The 22,387-nt window shown below is 44.3% G+C and overlaps 1 protein-coding gene across 1 annotated transcript in view; it reads left to right on the top strand.

Moving 5' to 3' along the window:
• Nid1 (nidogen 1) overlaps positions 1–22,387 on the top strand; it is a 75,117-nt gene that overhangs the window by 21,584 nt on the left and 31,146 nt on the right. The window contains exons 2-7 of the mRNA XM_034509912.2: positions 3,016–3,315; positions 4,400–4,626; positions 8,407–8,786; positions 13,655–13,804; positions 16,906–17,157; positions 19,031–19,231. Of these exons, the coding sequence (XP_034365803.1) occupies positions 3,016–3,315; positions 4,400–4,626; positions 8,407–8,786; positions 13,655–13,804; positions 16,906–17,157; positions 19,031–19,231 (1,510 nt within the window). The remainder of the gene's footprint in view (positions 1–3,015; positions 3,316–4,399; positions 4,627–8,406; positions 8,787–13,654; positions 13,805–16,905; positions 17,158–19,030; positions 19,232–22,387) is intronic.

The raw sequence follows: 22,387 nt of genomic DNA, 5'->3' as shown, positions 1-22,387 counted from the left end.
CTTTGGAAAATAGCCTTGTGGAAGGGAGCTGTCTATATGTGGTCTCCCTGGGATTGCTTTCTACTGGCACCCAGTCACTGCCAGCGTCTGGCATCTGCTTGAGAAAGTGAGCGGTTTCCCACGCTCCCCCATTACAGCAGTTGGGATGTTTGTGCTGGGGGAGGTTAGATGTCCTGAATTGGGCTGCAGGAGGCAGCCATCCCTGTAGACCGGCAATTTATTCTGGAAGAGTCTTACTGTTGCCAAGTGATGGAAAATATGTTACCTGAGGAATTAATAGCCCATGACACTTATAAAAAGAGATGGTTTTAGAACTGGGAGATGTAGCTCAGTGGGTAGAGGGCTCACCTGGCATACACAAAGTCTTGGGTTCCATTCTCTCACATAGCATAGACCAGAAGTGATAGTGTATACTTGTAATCATAACACTTGTGGGGTAAAGACAGGAGGGTCAGAAGTTCAAGGTCAGGAGGCTGGAAGTATAGTTCAGTGGTCCAGCACCTGAGTATGAAGCCCTAAAGTCAACTCCCAGGACTCCAATAAATAAATAAATAAATAAATAAATAAATAAATACATGTATTGATTAATTAAAAATAAATGATGCTTTTGTTAAGTTCCAAAGCTCTAGGATTTTTTTTTTCCAGCCTAGGTTGGAATCAGCTCCACCATCTTTAACCTTATTAACAGGTTCTGGGGAATGAAAGATCTGTCTCCAAATAACTATGTAAAGTGGAAAGCAACCCAACTCTGGCTTCCACATGCCCTCTCAAACACACAACAGTGACAGTGCTTTATAAGAACTAGAAAAGGTTCTGACAACTCTACACATGCCATGATTAAGCTGGCCTTGAACTCATTAAGTAGCAAAGAATGGCCTTGAGTTCCTCCTGCCCCCACCTACCCAGTGCCAGCATATACTACCAAACCCAGTTTATACATTGCTGGTAATTGAACCCGAGGCCTGGTGCAGCCAGGCAGGAATTCTACTGACAGGTATATTTGCAATCCTGAGACGGCTGACCTTGGAGTCAAGATCTTTGTATTAGAATTCCAGGGATGTTATTTATATATGGTGACTTTGGATGAATTAATTACTTTACTTAATTTTCCTACTAGAAAAATATGAGTACCAGTGACACCTAGTCTTCTGGTGTTTTCCCAAGGGTTAGATGCCTACAAAGTGGTGAACTGTTAATGCTGTTAGCTGGTATTCTATGCACTAAACTAGTCACAGTAGTTAGCAACACTATGCAGGGTTACCTCTTTTTTTTTTTTTTCCAAAACGCTTTATTTGTCAATATTTGTATAAACATATATACTTATACACGTATACATATATAAACAATAATTAAACAATAAGATGTATTCAAAAAGTATGGGGGGTTGGGGAAAGTGGGAAGAAGGAGAAAAGGGGGAAAATTATGTAAATACAGTGTTCATATATGAAATTCTCAAAAAGGAATCCAGTTTTTTAAAATGTTCAACAGATTAACTAACATTTTACAATATGAAAATAATTATGGCCTATAATTATGTTAAAGGACATTTTAACTCACTACAAACTTTGATGTTTAAAATGGGATCAATAAAGATTATTTTACCCAGCATACTATCAAAAACCACAACAACATTTTATAATTCAAAGTATTTCTGAGAACAAGAAAATAGATTGTCAGGAGCTAAGTCAGCAGAACCAGGGGAACACTGTGTGTGTGTGGTTTTTTTTTTTAATCAAATCATAATTTTTACTTTTTAACATGGGGGTTATAAACACAAAAATACAAGATGTGGGGAAGGGAATGACACAGGAGCATAGGTGTTCAGGGGTAGTACAGACATCTTTCAGAACAGGGTATCAGCTGGGTGAGGGTTCAGGGGTCAGGTCACTATGACTCTGCCTATGATTCACTTGTCCTTATCTAATTTGGTACTATCTGCCACAGGCTGCCTATTTACCAGGTCTATGATTACTCAGGCTGGTAGATTTCAACAAAAGCTGCCTGTTTACAATAGTTTATAGCCCTCTGTTTCAGTGTTTTTTTTTTCCATGGAGACCCAAGACTTTGTGTTAGCAGGCCTGTAAGTCAGGCCTATTGCTGATTTTAGGCTTATGGCTGATTTTAGGCCTTCAGTGTATAAGCAGGGCTGCCGAGGGGTTACCTCTTAACACATTTGTTTTATCATGTTATCCTTCCCTTTCTTTGGATTGTGGGTTCCTTTAAGGTGGGGCCGTATCCATCCTCTCTGGTACCCCAGTGGTATAACACTGACCCAGTGTGGAAGGCTTACTGCCCTTGTTGAGTTAATTAATCATTTGGATAATGCTGGCAGTCAAATCTCTGTTACTCTCAGCATTTTGGTCAGGAGGACACAGAGAGGAAACTTGAGACATTTGAGATACTGCCCATATTGGGACAACAGGCACCCTGCATCGTGTCCTAAGATTCTTGCCTACCATTCCCCGCACCTGACCCCCACCAGCCTATCATGTTGGGAAGACAAATGCTGGTTTTGCCAGTCAGATTCATCTCTTTCTCCGATTCTGTTTATTTGTGTTCCGTGGGCAGCTGCAGCAGTATCTGGTAAGGGAATGATCACTTCCTGTGTTGGTTACATTTGTGTCTTTGTATCTGCGGTGACCACCATAACTTGATAGCAACAACTAAACGGAGGAAAGGCTTATTTTGGCTCATGGTTGTGGTGAGCTTTTATCCCATCATAGTGGGGAAGGTACCATAGAGCATCGTGAAGCTCACAGTCTGTGTGATGAGAACCTGTGGCAGAGGCTGTTCACATGATGGCTGATTGGGGGACAGCGAGGAAGGCAGGAGCTAGGAGCAAAGGCCTGATCTTGGGGATCTTCCATCAGCCAGGCTCCAGTGACTCATGGTCCTACAGCCTCTCAAAATGGTACCACCAGCTGGAAAACTTGTAGGGATTGTTTTAAAATCAAATCCTAACACGTCAGGAGTTTATCTTTGCATTCTCTGTAACCACACTTCGCTTCCTTACAGGTCACCACAAATGGTATCATTGCCATGAGTGAACCCCCAGCCACAGAATCCTATCCGGGAAGCTTCCCCCCCAGTTTCGGCTCAGTAGCACCTTTCCTGGCTGACTTGGACACAACAGACAGCCTGGGGAATGTGTATTATCGAGAAGACTTATCCCCCTTCATTATTCAGATGGCAGCAGAGTATGTTCAGAGAGGCTTCCCAGAGGTCTCTTTCCAGCCCACCAGTGTGGTGGTTGTCACTTGGGAATCCGTGGCCCCCTATGGAGGGCCCAGCGGGAGCTTTGCTGAGAAAGGCAAGGTGAGTGCACCGCACATGGAGATGCAGGTACCTGGTTGGGTATGTTGACTGTAGTCTTTGGGCTTCTGGTTTGTCCTTGTTCCAGTGGACAACCTGCCTATGCTGTTGCTCAAGACAGGAAGTCTAGAGAAAAGTCCAATAAACTGCTTGTTGCATGCAGGTTAGCAACCTCCAGATGCTTATCTATAAGGGCTGTCTAAATCATTTCTGTAACTATCTGATATTGAGAAAGCCAGTTATTTGAGGAGATTGCTCCATAGCAAACATGCCCGGGAAATGGTACCTGTGTTCCTTCTTTAATTGAGAAAGAGTGGGAAGATAGCTTCTAATTATAGAGATGTTATTAATGGGAAATGATAGATATCAAAGTTCTGATCAACGTGCTCCTCCTGAGTGAAGAAAAGTCCTTTGGTAAAGAAGCTGCTTTAATAATATTTAATGGAACGATCCCCAGACTTTTGGCCTTATCTCCTCTTATCACTGTCCCCCCATGGGACACAGAACATTCCACAGAACACACTTTGGAGAAGTCTGTGGTGGGTCTGCATATCTCACATGCTTCACAAAATTGGAAGATTGCCTGACCCAAGAGTACTGAGCTCTTGCTTGCCTCTTGGGACTAACCTGATAAAACTCCGTATACCCTCTCAAGCAGTTGTTCCAAACTCTTAGATTTGCCTTGAGCATACCTTTTCCTTTGTTCTGGTATGTTTTTAGCCCACGACATCTTGCACTCACTGTCCTTTGTCCTTGACATGACCTTCTCCTGATTGGAAGCTCAGGCCCTCCTGTGAAGCCTCTATCATCAAGGGCCTCTCCTACCATGACCCTACCCAGCACAGGATACTTCCTCATTTGACCTACCTGGAGCCTGCTGCATGCATTTCTGTTACAGCATCTGTCCTCAAGCTAGGCCATGTTTTGTCCATAAGTCCAACTCTCCATGTAGACTGTACGTTCTCAGTTGCAGGAGGGAGAGGTGGAGCGGTGCTGGCTCTCCACTGTCCTTTCCACGAGGAGTGAACAGCATGCTTTGAGAATCTGACTGTGTTGCTAGAAACTGATTTTTAACTCATCTTCACAGAGAAACACGTTCCAGGCTGTTCTGGCCTCCTCAAATTCCAGCTCCTATGCCATTTTCCTTTATCCTGAAGATGGTCTACAGTTCTTTACAACATTCTCAAAGAAGGATGAAACCCAAGTGCCCGCCGTGGTTGGCTTCAGCAAAGGTCTCGTAGGATTCCTGTGGAAGAGCAATGGAGCCTATAACATATTTGCCAATGACAGAGAATCAATTGAAAATTTGGCCAAGTATGCATATTCCATTTGTTTTTTTCTTCATTAGATTACCCTTAATAATATTATTATATATTGTTTTATCAAACAAAATGTAATAAGTATTAAAATTCCTAAGAATGTTCTTATAGATTTAAATTTTATAGAGAGATAGTTAAATGCTGAAATAGTATTTTTTTTTTTCCTGATGAACCTTAGGGAATATATTTAGCATGAAGAGATCTTTTGTTTATTTTCATCTTTATTTATGTGTATGAGCATTTTGCATCACATGCATGCAGTGCCTTCGGAGTCTAGAAAAGCACTGGATCCCCTGGGAATGAAGTCACAGATGGTTCTGAGCCACCACACGGAAGCTGGGAATTGAACCCAGACCCTCTGGAGGAGTTACCAATGCTCTTAATTTCTGAGCCATCTCTCTGGCCCCAATAGTTTGCTATTTAGAGTGTACTCTCATGTAAAACTGTCTTTACTGTGTCCTCTGAGTTTGAAGTCAGAAATGATACAAATTTAAACCTGTCTTCTGCCAGGAATCTAAACTAAGAGTGGTTTTCCTTTGCACTGTTGCAGAAGACTTCCTTACTGCGCTCAGTGAAGCCTCATTTAATGTCAGTGTGGAGAAGCAAGGGATGTGGAATATTATACAGAAGAAAGGGATAGTCAAGGTTATTGGGTTTTTGGTTTGTTTAGTTTAGGTATTTTGAGACAGGATCTCATATAGCTCAGGCTATCCCCAAACTTTCTACATAGGGAAGGATGAACCCCAGATCCTTGAACCCCAGATCCTTCAGCCTCCACCTCCAAGGTGCTGGGGTTACAGGTATGAGACACCATGCCTGACTCCCATACTGGTTTTTAAGAGTTAAAATCTTACACCTCCCAATATTCTTTAACCTTTGCCCTCCCCATTTTGTCTTCTTAGGGCTAGATTAATGTTATCCTGTCCTTTGCCAAGTGCTGCTGATACATGCAGAACAACTGACTTTATGCACTAGGAGAAGCCCTGAGGCACAGTGCTTGCCCTGTGTAAATATGTCTGCCATGGCCATGACTTAGAAAACCAGAAAGATGAGCATAGAAAATGAGTATCATGCAGGGCAGTGGTGGCGCACGCCTTTAATCCCAGCACTTGGGAGGCAGAGGCAGGCAGATTTCTGAGTTCGAGGCCAGCCTGGTCTACAGAGTGAGCTCCAGGACAGCCAGGGCCACACAGAGAAACCCTGTCTTGAAAAACCAAAAAAACCAAAAAAACCAAAAAACCAAAAAACCAAAAAACCAAAAAAAAAAACCAAAAAAAAAAAAAAAAAAGAAGAAGAAGAAAAAGAAAAAAAGAAAAGAAAATGAGTATCATTTGAAAAGTTTAGGTGCTTCTCACTTTTCAAAACATATGACTTAGTGTATGTGTATGTATATACAGTACACACATACATATGTGTACACATACTTACATATATATCGGCACTGAGGATTGAACATAGGGCCTTGTTATGCTGGGAAAGCACTTTATCATTGAGCTACGTCCCTAGCCCTTAATTTAATTTTCTTACAGTGACTAATGTTTCTTTCTTTCTTTCTTTCTTTCTTTCTTTCTTTCTTTCTTTCTTCCTCCTCCTCCTCCTCCTCCTCTTCCTCCTCCTCCTCCTCCTCCTCCTTCTTCTTCTTTCGAGACAGGGTTTCTCTGTGTAGCCCTGACTGTCCTGGAACTCACTCTGTAGACCAGGCTGGCCTCGAACTCAGAAATCCACCTGCCTCTGCCTCCCAAGTGCTGGGATTAAAGGTGTGCGCCACCACTGCCTGGCCAACTATGTTTCTTAAATGGCTTTAAGAAACCATTTTATATAATTTCTGAAGGAAATACTTCTGATCACAGATACGCAAGAGTAATTAAAATCCTGGGTTAAAACTTAGAGATTAGGGTCACTTGGCTGCATTTAGCATATTTACTGCCTCCAGGTTTTGAATCTCATTTCCTTTTCAGAGTGTGAGCACTGTCAGCATACACAGCCCTCCTTATTGTGTGTGGGTCCCCTCGCAGCAACCAATTCTCCAGTTCTCTGGATACTTGGTTGGTTATCTTATAGCTTAGGTCAGGTCTGGCACCAGCCAGCTACCTGGAATCCATAAAGATGCCACATCTATACAGCCTGGTTTCATAAGATGCCCTCACCTCAGCTTCCAATGCCCAGGTCCTACAGCTGTGTCTGTGCTTCTGATCACACTGCTATAAGTCAACGACCCTGTGTATTCTCAGAACCAGTAATTTACTAGAACAGCTCACAGAGCTCAGAAAAGCCCCTGTTACTCTTCCCGGGTTGTTAATAAAGAACCATTTCAGGAGGCTGGAGAGGTGGCTTAGCAATTCTTTCAGAGCATCCCAGTTCAGTTACCAGTATCCACATTTGGTAGCTTACAACCACCTGTAACTCCAGCTCCAGGGGGCTTCTGAGTCCCCTTTTTGGCCTCTCTGGGAACTTGCATGTACATGTACATACAAATATAGACATATATACATCACATACACATATGTATATACATACATACACATAGATAAACAATAAAATAAATCCTAAAACAAAGCAAAGCAAAACAACCCCCCCACACACACAAACACAACAGGACTAGAGAAATGGTTCAGTTGGCACACAACCTGACTGCTGTTCCCACACCCTCATAAAAAGCCAGACATGGTGGTAACTACTCATAAATCCAACCCTGGGAAGTTGAGATGGATGGATTCCTGGCATTTTGCCAGCCATCCATGTCTACTTAGTGAGCCCCAGGGCAGTGAGGTACGCTATCTTAAAAAACAAAACAAAATCAACAAAACAAACAAAAAACCAAGGTGACCAGGCAAGGTAGTTTATGCCTTTAGTCCCAACACTAGGGAGGCAGAGGCAGAGAGGCAGAGGGGCAGAGGGGCAGAGGGGCAGAGGGGCAGAGGGGCAGAGGGGCAGAGGGGCAGAGGGGCAGAGGGGCAGAGGGGCAGAGGGGCAGAGGGGCAGAGGGGCAGAGGGGCAGAGAGAGGGGCAGAGGGGCAGAGGGGCAGAGGGGCAGAGGGGCAGAGGGGCAGAGGGGCAGAGGGGCAGAGGGGCAGAGGGGCAGAGAGGCAGAGGGGCAGAGGGGCAGAGGGGCAGAGGGGCAGAGGGGCAGAGGGGCAGAGGGGCAGAGGGGCAGAGGGGCAGAGGGGCAGAGGGGCAGAGGGGCAGAGGGGCAGAGGGGCAGAGGGGCAGAGGGGCAGAGGGGCAGAGGGGCAGAGGGGCAGAGAGGCAGAGGCAGAGGCAGAGGCAGATGAATCTCTGTGAGACCAGCCTGGCCTACAAATTGAGTTTCAGTACAGCTAGGACTGGTATACAGAGAAATCCTGCCTCAAAAGACAACAAAACAAAACAAACAAACAAACAAACAACTCCAAACAAAAAAACTAAGTAGGTTTTACTCCATGCAATGAAAAGAAAAGTAGTGGTGAAATGACTCTCTGGTTCCTCATGAGACGGGTCACATAAACTGTGAATAGTACAAGCTGGTGGCATTGAGAGTCTTTGGTGTCCTGGGATGGTCCTAGAGGGTAAGCTCTTCTATTTAGACTCAGTCTCAGTAAATACTCCCTTCCTGTATGAGCTCTGGGATGACCATGTACAGCACTGCTGCCCTCCTGGACACCAGCCCTTGCCAAGGGTAGACCCATGCCACACCTTTCATATGGGCATAGGCTGTCTAAGCTCCTCCTGCCTGCTTGGTCAATGGGGGTTGCACGTGTACTGTGGCCTATTCTTAAGATGCCTTTTTTGCCTCTAGGAGCAGCAATGCTGGACACCGGGGTGTGTGGGTGTTTGAGATTGGAAGTCCTGCTACTGCCAAGGGAGTGGTGCCTGCAGATGTGAACCTGGACCTGGACGATGATGGAGCAGACTATGAGGATGAAGATTATGACCTAGCAACCTCTCATCTGGGCCTGGAGGATGTGGCCACCCCACCCTTTCCATCCCATAGTCCAAGAAGGGAATACCCTGACCCACACAATGTACCTAGGATCCTCTCTCCTAGCTACGAGGCTACAGAGAGACCCCATGGAATCCCCACTGAGAGGACCAGATCTTTTGAGCTGCCAGTAGAGAGGTTCCCCCAGCAGCACCCTCAGGTCATCGATGTGGATGAAGTAGAGGAAACAGGAGTTGGTAAGACATCCGTTTTGCAAGATGGAACTTTTTTTTTGCCTGCTTGGTTTCTAGACAGGAGTCAGCTAGTGTAGGGTGGGTCATGTCCCCCATGGGGTGACTTAATGGGGAGCAGATGACCTGAGGGAACAGGGGCTGAATGCTCTCACTAAAGAACAATGGGTGCACAGGCCCGGTGGCTTCTGAGTGACCTGGTGATCTTTTAGGATTAGAGCTTTGTTTCTGGACACAGTGGGAGTATGCCTTATTTCAAGATTCTTCACAATGTACTCTGTTTTAAAGAGAGTCCAAGCCAGGGAGAAATGGCTCAGCAGGTAAAGGTACTAATGACCTAAGTTTGATCTTCTGAAGCCCACACGGTAGAAGGAGAGGTATGACTCTCCCAAACTGTCCTTTCACACACACACACACACACACACACACACACACACACACACACACACACACAGAGAGAGAGAGAGAGAGAGAGAGAGAGAGAGAGAGAGAGAGAGAGAGAGAGAGACAGATGGACAGACAGACAGATAGATGTACTTTTTTTTAAGACATGGTCTCATTTATGTGGCTTTGGATGGCCTCAGATTTAACATAGACTTGACTGGCTTCGAACTCATGGTGACCCTGCTGCTTCTGCTTCCCATGCACTACCATAATCTGGCTAATACATTTTTTTTTCTTTTAAAATGTCATTGTTGGTTGGGCTGTGGTGGCATACATCTTTAATTTCAGTACTTGGGAGGCAGAGGCAGGTGGATCTCTGTGAATTGAGGACAGCCTGGTCTACAGAGTGAGTTCCAGGACAGCCCGGGCTATGTAGAGAAACCCTGTCTACAAACCCAAAACCAAACCCCAAAAGATCTTTGTTGAGTGTTGTTAGTCCAACACTGAAGAGGCAGAATCAAGAGAATCGAAGCTTCCAGCCTGGGATATAGTAAGATCCTGTCTTAAAAACCAAAAGAGAAGAAAGGAACGTCCTTAGAATATTTTGGAACTCATGTGCCTTCTCTGCGACTTCTGAGATGTGTTCGCCCACCTGAAAAAACATTCTAGAAGCTTGCTTGGCTCTTTGTGCTGCTTTTCTTTCACATTTTTTCTTTTTGGTTTTGGAATTCAAGCAACTGATTATTTTTCCTCCTGTCAATTGCAGTTGCTTTCTAAAGAACTCTCTCTCTCTCTCTCTCTCTCTCTCTCTCTCCCTCCCTCTCCCTCTTACCCTTCTCCACATGCCCACACTCATGCACACACGCACACACAAGCACACACACACACACACACACACACACACACACCAGACCCCCTTAAAATGTAGTTTTATTCAATGTGATATCTCCTCTTCCTTCTGAGTTTTGGGTTTTCTAGGGTAGCCCTGGCCTCAAACTCAGATCTGCCTGCCTCTGTCTTCTGAGTCCTGGGATCAGAGGTGTATTGATGATGCATGCACTGCACAGTGTGATATATTCTAATCAACCATATTGTATCAATCGTTTCCTACATTTTGAGGAAAATTACTTGAGCATTCTTTAAATATTATAAGAAGTTCTCAAAATGTGCCTTTATTTTTCTTGACACACACACACACACACAGAGGCACAATGGTTAGTTTTAATTGTCAACTTGATACAACATAAAATCACATAGAAAGAGTGTCAGAGAAAGATGTCTATATCAGATTGACCCATGGGCGTGTCTGTGGTTGCCTAATTGCCTTGATGGATATAGAAAGACCCAGGCTGCGAATGAGCTGCATCCTTCCATTGTCTGGGGCGATGGATTCTGTAAGAGTAGAGAAAGCTGACTGAGCAGTAGGCATGCATGCATTTATTCCTTTCTGCTCTTGATTGTGACTGTGACATGACTGGCTTCTTTAAGTTCCTGCCGTGTACAACGGAGTTATAACCCAGATAAACCCTCTTCTCCCCTAAGTTGCTTCTTGCCAGTTTTTTTTTTTTGTTTTGTTTGGGTTTTGGAGACATGTTCTCTGTGTAGCTTTGATTGTCTTGGATCTCAGTCCGTAGTCCAGTGTGGCCTTGAAGTCACAGAGATCCGCTGCCTCTGCCTCTTGAGTGCTGGGATTAAAGGTGTGTGCCAATACTGCCCAACATTTGTCAGAAGATTTTAAATCATGGAAAGGGGAAGAAAAATAGGACACCAATTGAGAAATCATCACAAAAAAGATTTATTTATGTTTATTTTCTGTGTATGTGCATTTTACCTGTATGTATGTATGTATGTATGTATGTATGTGCATGCCTGGTGCCCAAGGAGTCCAGAAGAAGTCATCAGATCCCCGGAATTACTGGAATTACAGATGGTTGTGAGTTGCCATGCAGGTGTTAGGAATCAAACCTGGGTCCTCAAAGAGCAGCAAGTGCTTTTAACTACTGAGTCATCTTGCCAGCTCCCATCAAGACTCAAGTAAATGGAATCATTAGCGCCTTTAAATGTATCTCATAGGACCCTTTACTCGGTTACTGTAAAAATTCTTAGAAACATTTAGTCTGTTCATGGCAGTGTCCAGCTACCTACCGGGTAGTCATTACTGTCTGTCCATATTGAATACCCAAAATGGGCAAGGTGGGGATTTATGCTCACTACTGAGGTACAGAAGTGACCAAAAGGCCATTTGGTGGAAAGATGATTTCTTGGGTTCCAGCCTTCTACCTCATAAACACTGTTCTCTGGATGTGGGGAGAGGAGGGGCCTGGCTTCTCCACCAGCAGCATTAAGCCTCTGATTCTGTTATCATCTATGCTTGCTTATAGATGTTAGGTTTTGAGTCTCACCTTTTTTCCCTACCCTTCCTAAATATCTGAAACGATCATTTAGGGAACTGTCACATTTGTTTACTCCCAACAACAAATGGTGGTGGTAGTTGCAGAAGCCCAGACTTCAACTCAAAATGTATCTGTGACAGGTGGCTTTTTTTTTTTAAATCCCTTTTCCAAGTTATTTCACTGTGTTTATTAGAAACATCAGCTGTCTGACATTCATCCTAAAGCCAGGTTCAGAACTAAATGTTTTAGTTAGAATAGATGACAGAGGAGCTGGTTAGTCAACAAAAGGATGGACTGGGTATTAGGACTATCCTGTACCTCACTGGTACAAATTGGCATAATTATGCTCTAATTGTATTTTGAGAGAAAAGTTTCATTTTAACAGGAAGGGTGATGTGTAGGAGGAGCTAAGGTAGGAGGAGTACTGAGAGGGAGAGAAGGAGTAAGAAGAGGAGAAGAAGAAGGAGAGGAGAAGCTAGGTGATGAAAGAGAGAAAGAGGGGGGAGACAGGGAGGCAGATATTCATGTATCTCCACCAGTCAAAGATAGTTGTTATATCTAGGTTGGTCAGTGGGTTACACCTCTGATTGAACAATTCCAAACGTATAAAGCCTATGATTAACATTATTTTAAAAAAATGTATAAATGAAAAAAGGAAAAGGAGGCATGGGATAGGGGTTCCCTAAGGGGGGTGGGGGGGAATGGGGATAGGGGATGCCATCTGAAGTGTAAATAAAATACCTAATAAAAAAAAATGAAACCAAAAAAAACAAAAAAAAAAGAAAGAAACATCAGCTGTCGAAGGCCTACAGTAACATTCTGGTGTTGTTTAAGTAGTTGCCCTCAGATACACAGAACACAGCAGACCCATCAATGAGGGACTGCTGGCTGGAGCTTACGTAATCATGAAACCTTGGGTTTACTCAGGTGCCCTTCGGTTCAGTCACGACTTGTCTTTGTACACACTGGAAGTTCCAAGTATTTGCAGCCAATAGAATCTACCTGAGGATACGTTTTTGTCTTGATCTTCACTCATAAAGTCAATTATACACAGGATTATTGTTGTTTCTAGAAGTTCACTCCTCTTGGGATTTTGAACTTTATTCCAAATGAATTTGCTCTGGCTAGATCATTAAATTTAATGGGCAGGTTTGAGTCTAATAAAAGAAACTTGGGAGGTGGGAATTTAAGGGAGAGAGGGATTCTTTTTGAGTCTTGGGTGAAAGGATCTCCGAAGAGATGTAATCGAAGGATTGTTTCTGATTGGCTGTTTTAAAATTTTGTTTTTAGTTTTGGAGATTATAAAATAATTACATTGCCAGGCAGTGGTGGCACACGCCTTTAATCCCAGCACTTGGGAGGCTGAGGCAGGTGGATTTCTGAGTTCGAGGCTAGCCTGGTCTACAGAGTGAGTTCCAGGACAGCGAGGGCTGCACAGAGAAACCCTGTCTCGAAAAAAAATTACATCATTTCCTTCTTTCTTTTCTCCCTCCAAACCCTCCATATTTACCCGCCTTACTCTCTTTCAAATTCATGGCCTCTTTTTCTTTGTTATTGTTGTGTGTGTATTTCTATAATGGTCGGCTTTTGAGTATATAGGAATATAATATATACATATTCATTATGTATATTCAACAATATATTGTTATTGTTGTTTTTGTTTGTTTGTTTTTCTCCCCCGTTTTCCTTCACTCATAGTTTTGTCTCTGGAGTCCTCTCTGTTTGGTGTTTGCTTTTGAGACACCATCTTGCTATGTAGGCTGGACTGACCTCACACTTGAGATTCCCCGTATGAAGAGTGATGGGGCTGCACTGTATATAATATACATACACACTTAAAAACTGTGGCAGTTTTTCAGCATGATTTGTCAGTTTCTTTTAGACTTGTTTACATCAGTGATCTGGGTTATGGAGCCTTATCTTTATCCAAATGGCCACACTCATGTCCATGGGCTTTAGTCTGCTGTGGTTCGCTTGGCCCCTTGAAGGTCTTAGGTAGATGCCAGTCCAGTTGGCTTAAGGGCACTTGTGTGGAAATGCCTCTCAGCTGGAAACCTGCAAAGCTTTGACAGGTATGCTTCTGTTTTCTCCAAACAGTATTCAGCTACAACACAGGTTCCCAGCAGACGTGTGCCAATAACAGACACCAGTGCTCTGTGCATGCAGAGTGCAGAGACTATGCCACTGGCTTCTGCTGCAGGTGTGTGGCCAACTACACGGGCAACGGCAGACAGTGCGTGGCAGAAGGTAATGTACTATTCCTGTGCGTTTCCAGCTTCACAGAGAAGGAAAAGAGTGGCTCTGGGTCTTGGGGCTTGTTTATAGATGTGTCCTTTGCCCTGTTCTCGGGAATGTGCAGTTTTTAATGACATCATCTCTGTTATATTCTCTGGTGGACATTCCTCCTAGGATGTCATTTTTGTTGTGCTTTTGTTTGGTTTTTGTTCCCCCCCCCCTTTTCCTTCACTCGTAGCTTTGTCTCTGGAGTCCTCTCTGTTCATTGTTTGCTTTTGAGACACCATCTTGCTATGTATCCTGGACTGACCTCACGCTTGAGATCCCCCATATGAAGAGTGATGGGGCTGCACTGTGCACCCCACACTTGGCTTGAGTCTCTAGCTCTGAGTGTATTGCTTGTAGATCGCTCTCCTTTCTCCTTCCCTACCTCCTTCCTCCCTCTCCCCCATCAGCTCTGTCCCTCCCTATCTGGCTTAGACCAGGGTATGTAGTGGGCTCAGTGTTTCCATGGCCTCTGCCTTCTTTCCCTCATGTCCCTGAAACCACATCATGCCTGAGGTGAAGCTGACAGGGTGTTGTCCTCAGTTCTAGCTTGTCAGACTCAATGCACATCCAGCTCCAAAGTGGATTCCATGATAGCTGAGGTCAGCTTTGACCTCTGTCCCCAAAGGACTGGTTAGTCCCTATGTCCACACAGTCAGAGGAGTCTTTTGTGTAAATCTAAGGGTCTTTGTCACACTCACTGGAGACCTTTGGGGTTATAAATTAGAATGAAATAAAGTGACAGACCCTTGTATTTGGCCTTTGTCCCGTCAGATGCCACCAAACTGCCTCATTTGTCACAAACTACTTTCACATGTGCTTAATGGGGACTTCAGTTGTTTTGTAAAATCTGACTAATTAAAACCTAGTTGGAGAAATATGTTCTGTTTTCCAGATTCCTTACCCTTGGTATCCTGAAATCAGTTATTTTAATTACACACACACACACACACACACACACACACACACACACACACACTAAAGAAAGTGAGATTGATTTTATTTTCATCCCTCCTCAGCAATGAACCAATATGCGGTTTAGCTGTCATATTAATTTGGGAGCATGTTTTTAATTTTAAACTGCTTTTTGTTTCCTTCCAAATCTTGTCACCCAAGGGGTGGGGCGTTTTTGAGTATTTGTTCTAGGCTTGGCTTCTGTACCTTTTGCCCTAGGAAAAGCTTCCAAAATCCACACGGAAGTGTATTCCCTCCCTCCCTCCTTCCCTCCTTCTTTTCTTCCTCCCTCCCTCCCTCCCTCCCTTCCTCCCTCCCTCCCTCCCTCCCTCCCTCCCTCCCTCCCTCCCTCCTTCTTCCCTTCATCTCTGGGTGCTGGGTACTGAGTCCAGGACCCTGTGCTTCCCAGGCAAGCACTCCACCAGCGGGAACATTTCCTCAGCCCAAAGGCATATTCTTAAAAAGCCACTTTATAAGTTCTCCTCACTCCCATATCAGAGCTAAGAATGCTGAGCAAACTGTTGTTGAGCTCAGGTATGACAACTGTTCAGCTACACAGCTTGACATTATGTACATACCCTGGAATTGCTTTGTGGTTTAAATATTTGTTGGATTTTTGCTACTTAAAAACATTTTTTTTTATACAGGCATGCATTTTTATACAAGTTCCTCATGTCTATAATTCTAACACTCAGGAGACTGGGGCCGGGGGTTGGTGTAAGTTTGAGGCTAGCCTGGGCTACAGGGTGAATTCCAGGCCAGCTAGGGTTATTGAATGAGAGAGACTCTGACTCAAAAAAAAAAAAAAAAAAAAAAAAAAAAAAAAAAAACCTAGTGGGAGAAAAGCTAGAGAGTCTAGAGGAAGCACTTTGTTTGATTTTCTTAACTTGGCTTCCTTTGTTGTCTCTGTAATGTTCTTGGAATGTTTTGTTTTGTTTTGTTTTGTTTTGCTATTATCCTATAAGGGACCATAGGATCCCCAGTGTAATGACACAGTGGACACAGTGGACATAGAGTTACTTCATGTCAGATATGTCCTGATTGGTTGGTGACCTCATTTAGCAGCTTTCCTCAGAGGATAGGTGACACCCAGGAGCACATCCGAGTGTCTGGGAGGAGGGGGGAGAGGGGAGAGGGGAGAGGCCATGTTTCTGATCATTCACAACCTAGAAAAAGAAATAAGATATATCATCTGTGGTTGACAGTGGGCCAGGAGTGGAGTTCAGTGGCAAAGCCCTATCTTTATCTCTTGTGCCAAAAGAAGGAGGAAAAACCTTCAAAGGATTTAATTTAATTCTATGTCAGACTTCAGCGATGTAAAGTGACTTTTTTTGACCTTTTATTTACATCTTCCTTCAATTTTTTCTTATTTTGTAGTGTAATTCTCATGCCTCTCTGTGTGTGTGCGCCTGTGTGTGTGCCTGTGTGTGTATGTGTGCCTCTCTGTGTGTGTGCCTATGTGTGTGCCTGTGTGTGCCTGTGTGTGTATATGTGTGCCTGTGTGTGTATGTGTGCCTGTGTGTGTGTGTGTGTGTGTGTAGTGTTAGTATGTGCACACATCTGGAGGTCAGAGGTTACCATCAGCTATTCCTCTATCGCTCTCCACTTACTCTGTTTTGAGATGGGGTCTCTCACTGACCCTCACGCTCACCAGCTGATCTAGCTGATCAGCCAGCCCCAAGGATCCTCTTGTCTTTCATTTCCATCCTAGTGCTGAGGTCACAAGTGTACATTGACACACCACACTTTATATGCTAGGTTCTTTATGCTTATGTAGTGCTGGGACTCTTAAGGCCTGTGGTGCACAGTTATAAATAGTTTTTATTCTGTCCATTATCAGTCACGTGGGAGAAAGGAGAGGTGTTAGGATCCCTGAGGCCCCTGGTGCACAGTAGTGGGTACCTAGCATTCTGCCCATTAGTAGCCACATGCAACAGAGGCAGGAGCATTGGAGTATCCAGGGCTTATGGCACACAATCACAAGTATTTTCATTTACCCCAAAACCATTTCCCACAGCAGTGTCACCTCTTTGCTTTCCTAATGAATAGACATCTTTCTCTCTTTGTAAGGGAGGGGAAAACCATCTTACCTTCTCCCTTTGTTTCTGGCCCAGGCTCTCCACAGCGGGTCAACGGCAAGGTGAAGGGAAGGATCTTCGTGGGGAATAGCCAGGTCCCCGTGGTGTTTGAAAACACTGACCTACACTCCTATGTGGTGATGAACCATGGACGCTCTTACACAGCCATCAGCACCATCCCTGAAACCGTCGGGTATTCTCTGCTTCCCCTGGCACCCATTGGAGGCATCATTGGATGGATGTTTGCAGTGGAGCAGGATGGGTTCAAGAATGGGTTTAGCATCACAGGTAATTGAACCCCCCAATTATAATGAATGGGCTACACAGTCACTGGGGAGGTCTGAGAGTGAATGGGTTCAGAACTCTGTCTGCAGACACCTGGAAGCATTTTATTTGTGGACAGGGTCCCCTCTAGTTCTTCCTCAGAAATAAGGACAAGGAAACATTCATGTATAGCATATTCATTAAGGGAGACCATATAGAGGTATGTTTTGATGGAGGAATGGTTTCTTGATGGGGATTTAGAAGTCCCCATATTTGGTGTGAGGAGATAACATAGCCACCGAAGTGCTTCCCTTGCAAGCATAAGGACCTGTATCCATTTCCTGGAACCCATGTAAGGAGCCAGGTATGATGGCAGGTGTGATACCAGCCCTAGGGAAGCAGAGACAGGATCCCCATGGTTCACTGGCTAGCCAGCCTAATTGTTGAGCTCCAGGTTCCAGTGAGAGACTTTGCCTCAAAAAACAAGGTAGACAACTTTTGAGGAAAGTCATCCAAGGCTGACCTCTGGCTGTCATACATACCCATACACATAGGTATACTCCCACACCCACAAACATGCACACACCCCTTCACATACCAGTACACCTGTGTACAAAAGTGTACACGCACACATGCAATCATGCACACAAACCTGAATACACAGATACACCCTCACACATATAATCTTGTGGAGACCTGCACACACACATAGAAAAGTCTCCAAGGTTGAACAAGAGTTACTAGCTCATGCATCTCACCCATCTGAAAATGGCTTAACATCTTCGTATCTCCAGGAAAAGAGCCTGTTACTTCTAACTGGTAAGTCCAACTTGATCAACTCCATCCTCTTGAATGCCAGGAAACTTTGAAGGCTCTCAGAGGCCATGCCCTGTAAGGAAGGCTGAGTCTTTTGTGGATGTATGGGCAGATCACTGAGGGGATGCATCATGATGTTACAATGTCTCCTTTCATGCTCTGCTAAGGTCAGCTCCATGTAGATGCTGGGTGGAGCCAAGGGTGGAGGAATCTTTATTTGTCTTAGTTTCTATCGCTATGATGAAATGCCATGACCAAAGCAAGCTGAGAAGTAACCAAAGAAACTTGGGTAGGAAAGGGTTACATTTCCACAGCACTGTTGATCATCAAAGGAAGTCAAGACAGGAACTCAAACAGGGCAGGAACCTGGAGGCAGGAGTTGATGCAAAGTCCACTGGAGGGGTGCTGCTTACTGGCTTGCTCTCCACGGCTTGCTCAGCCTACCTTTGTATAGAACTCAGGACCACCTGTGCAGGGATGCCACCACCCACAATGGGCTGTCTCCTCCCACATTAATCATTAATTAAGAAAATACCCTACAGACTTGCTTATAGCTGGATTTTATGGAGGCATTTTCTTAATTAAGGTTCCTTCTTCTCCAATGACTCTAGCTTTTGTCAAGCTGAATAAAATTAGCCAGTATAGAGTCCACCATCATTTCCAGGACGCACACCCATTGTCCTGGGCTGGGCATATTAACCCTGCCTCCTCCTCACTAGACATGCCTTCTCCCTCTGCTCTTCCTCCCCCAAGCCCTCCCATCTTCTGTCTCATGTCACAAATATCCATGTGTCCCTTCCCTCTTCCCTTAGCTCTTTTCTTCCCCTCTCATGCTCTCCTTTCTACTTCCATGTGTTCTACAAATATCTAATATATTTGAGTATATAATAATGAACATGTAAATTTAAATCTAGATTCTGCATAGAAGAGGTGCCACACGATATTTGTAGTTCTGAGTCTAGCTCATTTAAACAAGCCAGAGCACATGAGTTCTTTGCCTGCCTCTCACTTCATGAACCTTCAGCCAGCAGGAGGGTGTACTTGCCAGATGGTGGGGTGACAGGCCTGTCTTACTTTCCAGGGGGTGAGTTCACCCGACAAGCTGAGGTGACCTTCTTGGAGCACCCGGGCAAGCTGGTCCTGAAGCAGCAGTTCAGTGGTATTGATGAACATGGACACCTGACCATCAACACAGAGCTGGAAGGCCGAGTGCCGCAGATCCCCTACGGTGCCTCGGTGCAGATTGAGCCCTACACCGAGCTGTACCACTACTCCAGCTCAGGTAAGTCCTGGACTGAGTTCCAGGGCAGCCTGCCAGTCTACATGTGCCCACCCACTGTGATGACCTTGAGTTCCTGAATCAGTCCCTCTGGGATCCGTAAAGGGAAACAGAAGGCTATTCTTTATTTTAATTCCTCTCTCCCTAAGTACAAACAGAAGACACATGTGAAGAGAATTTAATGGAAAACAAGAAAATAAGGTGTATTGGGACGCGTCAGCCATTCCTGCCCTTGAGAAGCTGACTTGGAGGGATTGCTGCAGCTCCAGGCCAGCCTGGGCTACATAGTGAAACCCCAAACACCCAGAAAATGGAGTGGGAACTATCTCAGTTGGTTGAGGGCTTGCCTACATACAGTGAACGTAAGAAGCCCTAAGTTCAATCCCTAGAACTACATAAAGCAGGTCAGGTGTCATATGCCCGTGGTCCCAGCATTTGGGAAGGAGAGTCGGGAAGATCAGAAATTCAAGATCATCCTCAGGTATACAGTAAGTTTAAGGCTAGCCTGGGCTACAAGAGACCTTATCTAAAAAAGGAAGCAAAATGACAAAAAAGAATTCCAGGAAATAAACCTGAATACAACTTTTAGATTTAAATATATTTTTTGCAAATTTTCCCCTAGATTCTACCATCTACATTAATGTTATATGTTGCCACTATTATATAATTCAAGATTTTATTATAATGTATTTATTCGTAGATTTTATACTTATTCTCCTTTTGACATCTTTTTGGAGCTGAAAAGAGTGGCAAGAGCTTCTATCTGCCACTTCCTCTGCTTGACTAGTTCCTAGCACTTGCCACCTGTATTATAACACACGTACACATACACACACACACACACACAAACACACACAAACATACGTATACACACACACAGAAACACTCATACACAAAACACATGTACACACATGAACACATATACACTCACACACACACAAACACGCGTACACACACAAACACACGTACACACACAAACACATGTACACACACAAACACACAAGTATACATACACACAAACACATGTACACACACAAATGTACACATACACGCACACACACAAACACATGTACACACATGAACACATATACACTCACACACACAAAACATGTACACACACAAATGTACACACACACAAACACATGTACACACACAAACATACATACACACACAAACATATACTCACATACACACAGACACAAACACATGTATATATACACACAAACACACATACACACAAACACACTCACATACCCACATACACACACAAACACATGTATATACACATATACATACACAAACACACATACACACATGTACACACACAAACACACATACACACACATATACACAAACACATGTACACACACACACACACACACACACACACACACACACACACTTCTTTCTCCCTAACTGTCCTCATAGGTCACTGCTTAAATGCTTCAGACACCTCTTTCCTAAGAAAAGGAATATTTCCTTACACAGTCCCATCAAAACTATTTAGAAAGTCAGGATTATTTTTAAAGCTCTGTAGCCCAAACTTGTCTCCAACTGAAAGTCAACCTCCTGCCTCTGCCTCCCACATGCTGGGATTACAGGTATGAGCCAGCACATCTGACTTCTGGTGTTTAGCATAGAAAACCCAGTATGCAATCTTTGGCCTGACATTTCCGTTTAAATCAATTGTACTTCATTATTAAATCCAATCATGAATTTTTACTAGTTTTGTTTAGTGACTTTGAAAGGCCTTTTAAAGGACTCTGTCCCCATCCTCCTGGAGGTCCTCCTATCCTCAGAAGTATAAATTACACTAGTTCTTCCTCCCTCCACCCCCACTGAGTTGAAATGACCTCTTGCATCCTGAATTTTGGCCGTGCATCCATCTGTCGTTCGTTTGTTCGTTTGTTTGTGCTGCTAGGGACTGGACTGACTCCTGAGGCAAACACTGCAGTGCTGAGAGCTACACCCCAAGCTCATGGCTCTCGCAGTATTGGGAATGGAGCCCTGGGCCTTGTGCATACATACTAGACAAATCCCCTACCACTGAACTATACCCTCATCCCCTCTTTTATTTAAAAAAGAAAAGTTTTAGTTTTTAACTTTTAAATTAGTATTGAATAAAGAGAAGAAAAAGGAAAGGAAAGGATATGACTACTCCTAGGTATGGTGGAAGAGAAAAGTTTATTTTGTAGATAAGTGGGAAAGCACAGTCAGAGGCAGAGACATCTGGCAGAGTCCAGAGTGGAGCAGTGCCATGTGAGGAGACAGAGGAGGGGAAGGCGGGGGGGTGGGGGGGGGGGGGGGGGGGGGTGGGGAGGAAAACAATGTGCAGCAACCAGGAGGCCCAAAGCTATAAAGAGAGCAGGTAACATAAATGGTTGGATTATATAGGAAGGACAGCCCACCCCCTGGGCTGGAGAGTTCAGGGGAGAGAGTGGGTACACCAGCTTGGAGGGCCCTGTAACTAAGGGATGTAGGGAGAACCTGTAGGCCAGTGTCTGCTTTGATATGTTAAATAGGCACCTCAGCCATTTGTCCCAGGATTGAAACCTAACAAGTGTGTCACTAACTTGCCTAGACTGAACTAGAATTCATCCTGTAGCTCAAGCAGGCCTTGAACTTGCAATTCTCCTGCTTCAGCTTCCCAAGTAGCTGGGATGCTGGCCTGCATTATCAAGCCTGGCTTTCTGACCCTTTTCTGATGCTCAATTACTAGAAACAGATGCTGAGTCAAACAGAATGAGCTTTTAATAATGCCACTGTTAAAGTATCATCCAGGCATGTGGTACCCACAGCCAGGGCTTTGCAACTGAGTCTCATTCTCCTTTTAGGGGATGAGAGTCTGTGGAAGGAAGGAGAGACAAGGCTGAGATCCCCAGACAGCCTGCAGCCAGATGGCCTGCTGGCAGCCAGCACATGGGAGCTGGATGGGAGACAGCAGACACTGATCTTTTATTTATCCTCTGGCTTTCATGGTTCTCATATGGAGCAGGCTACAGCAGAACTCAGAAATAAAAAGGGTCTTTTATACTTAATAAAAAGGGGTGGGGAATGGAGGGCTTTGTTGCCTGGGCTATAATACTGATCCTTTGAATAGAGAGACTTTCTCCCCTCTCCTTGGCTAAGGTTCGCTCTTGATAATTTTTCCAAAATTAA

The sequence above is a fragment of the Arvicanthis niloticus genome, chromosome 8 (assembly GCF_011762505.2).
Source record: "Arvicanthis niloticus isolate mArvNil1 chromosome 8, mArvNil1.pat.X, whole genome shotgun sequence".
In the NCBI taxonomy this organism is placed as follows: Eukaryota; Metazoa; Chordata; class Mammalia; order Rodentia; family Muridae; genus Arvicanthis; species Arvicanthis niloticus.
The sequence above is the reverse complement of the archived record's forward strand: the minus strand, read 5'-3'. Positions and strand labels throughout refer to the sequence as shown.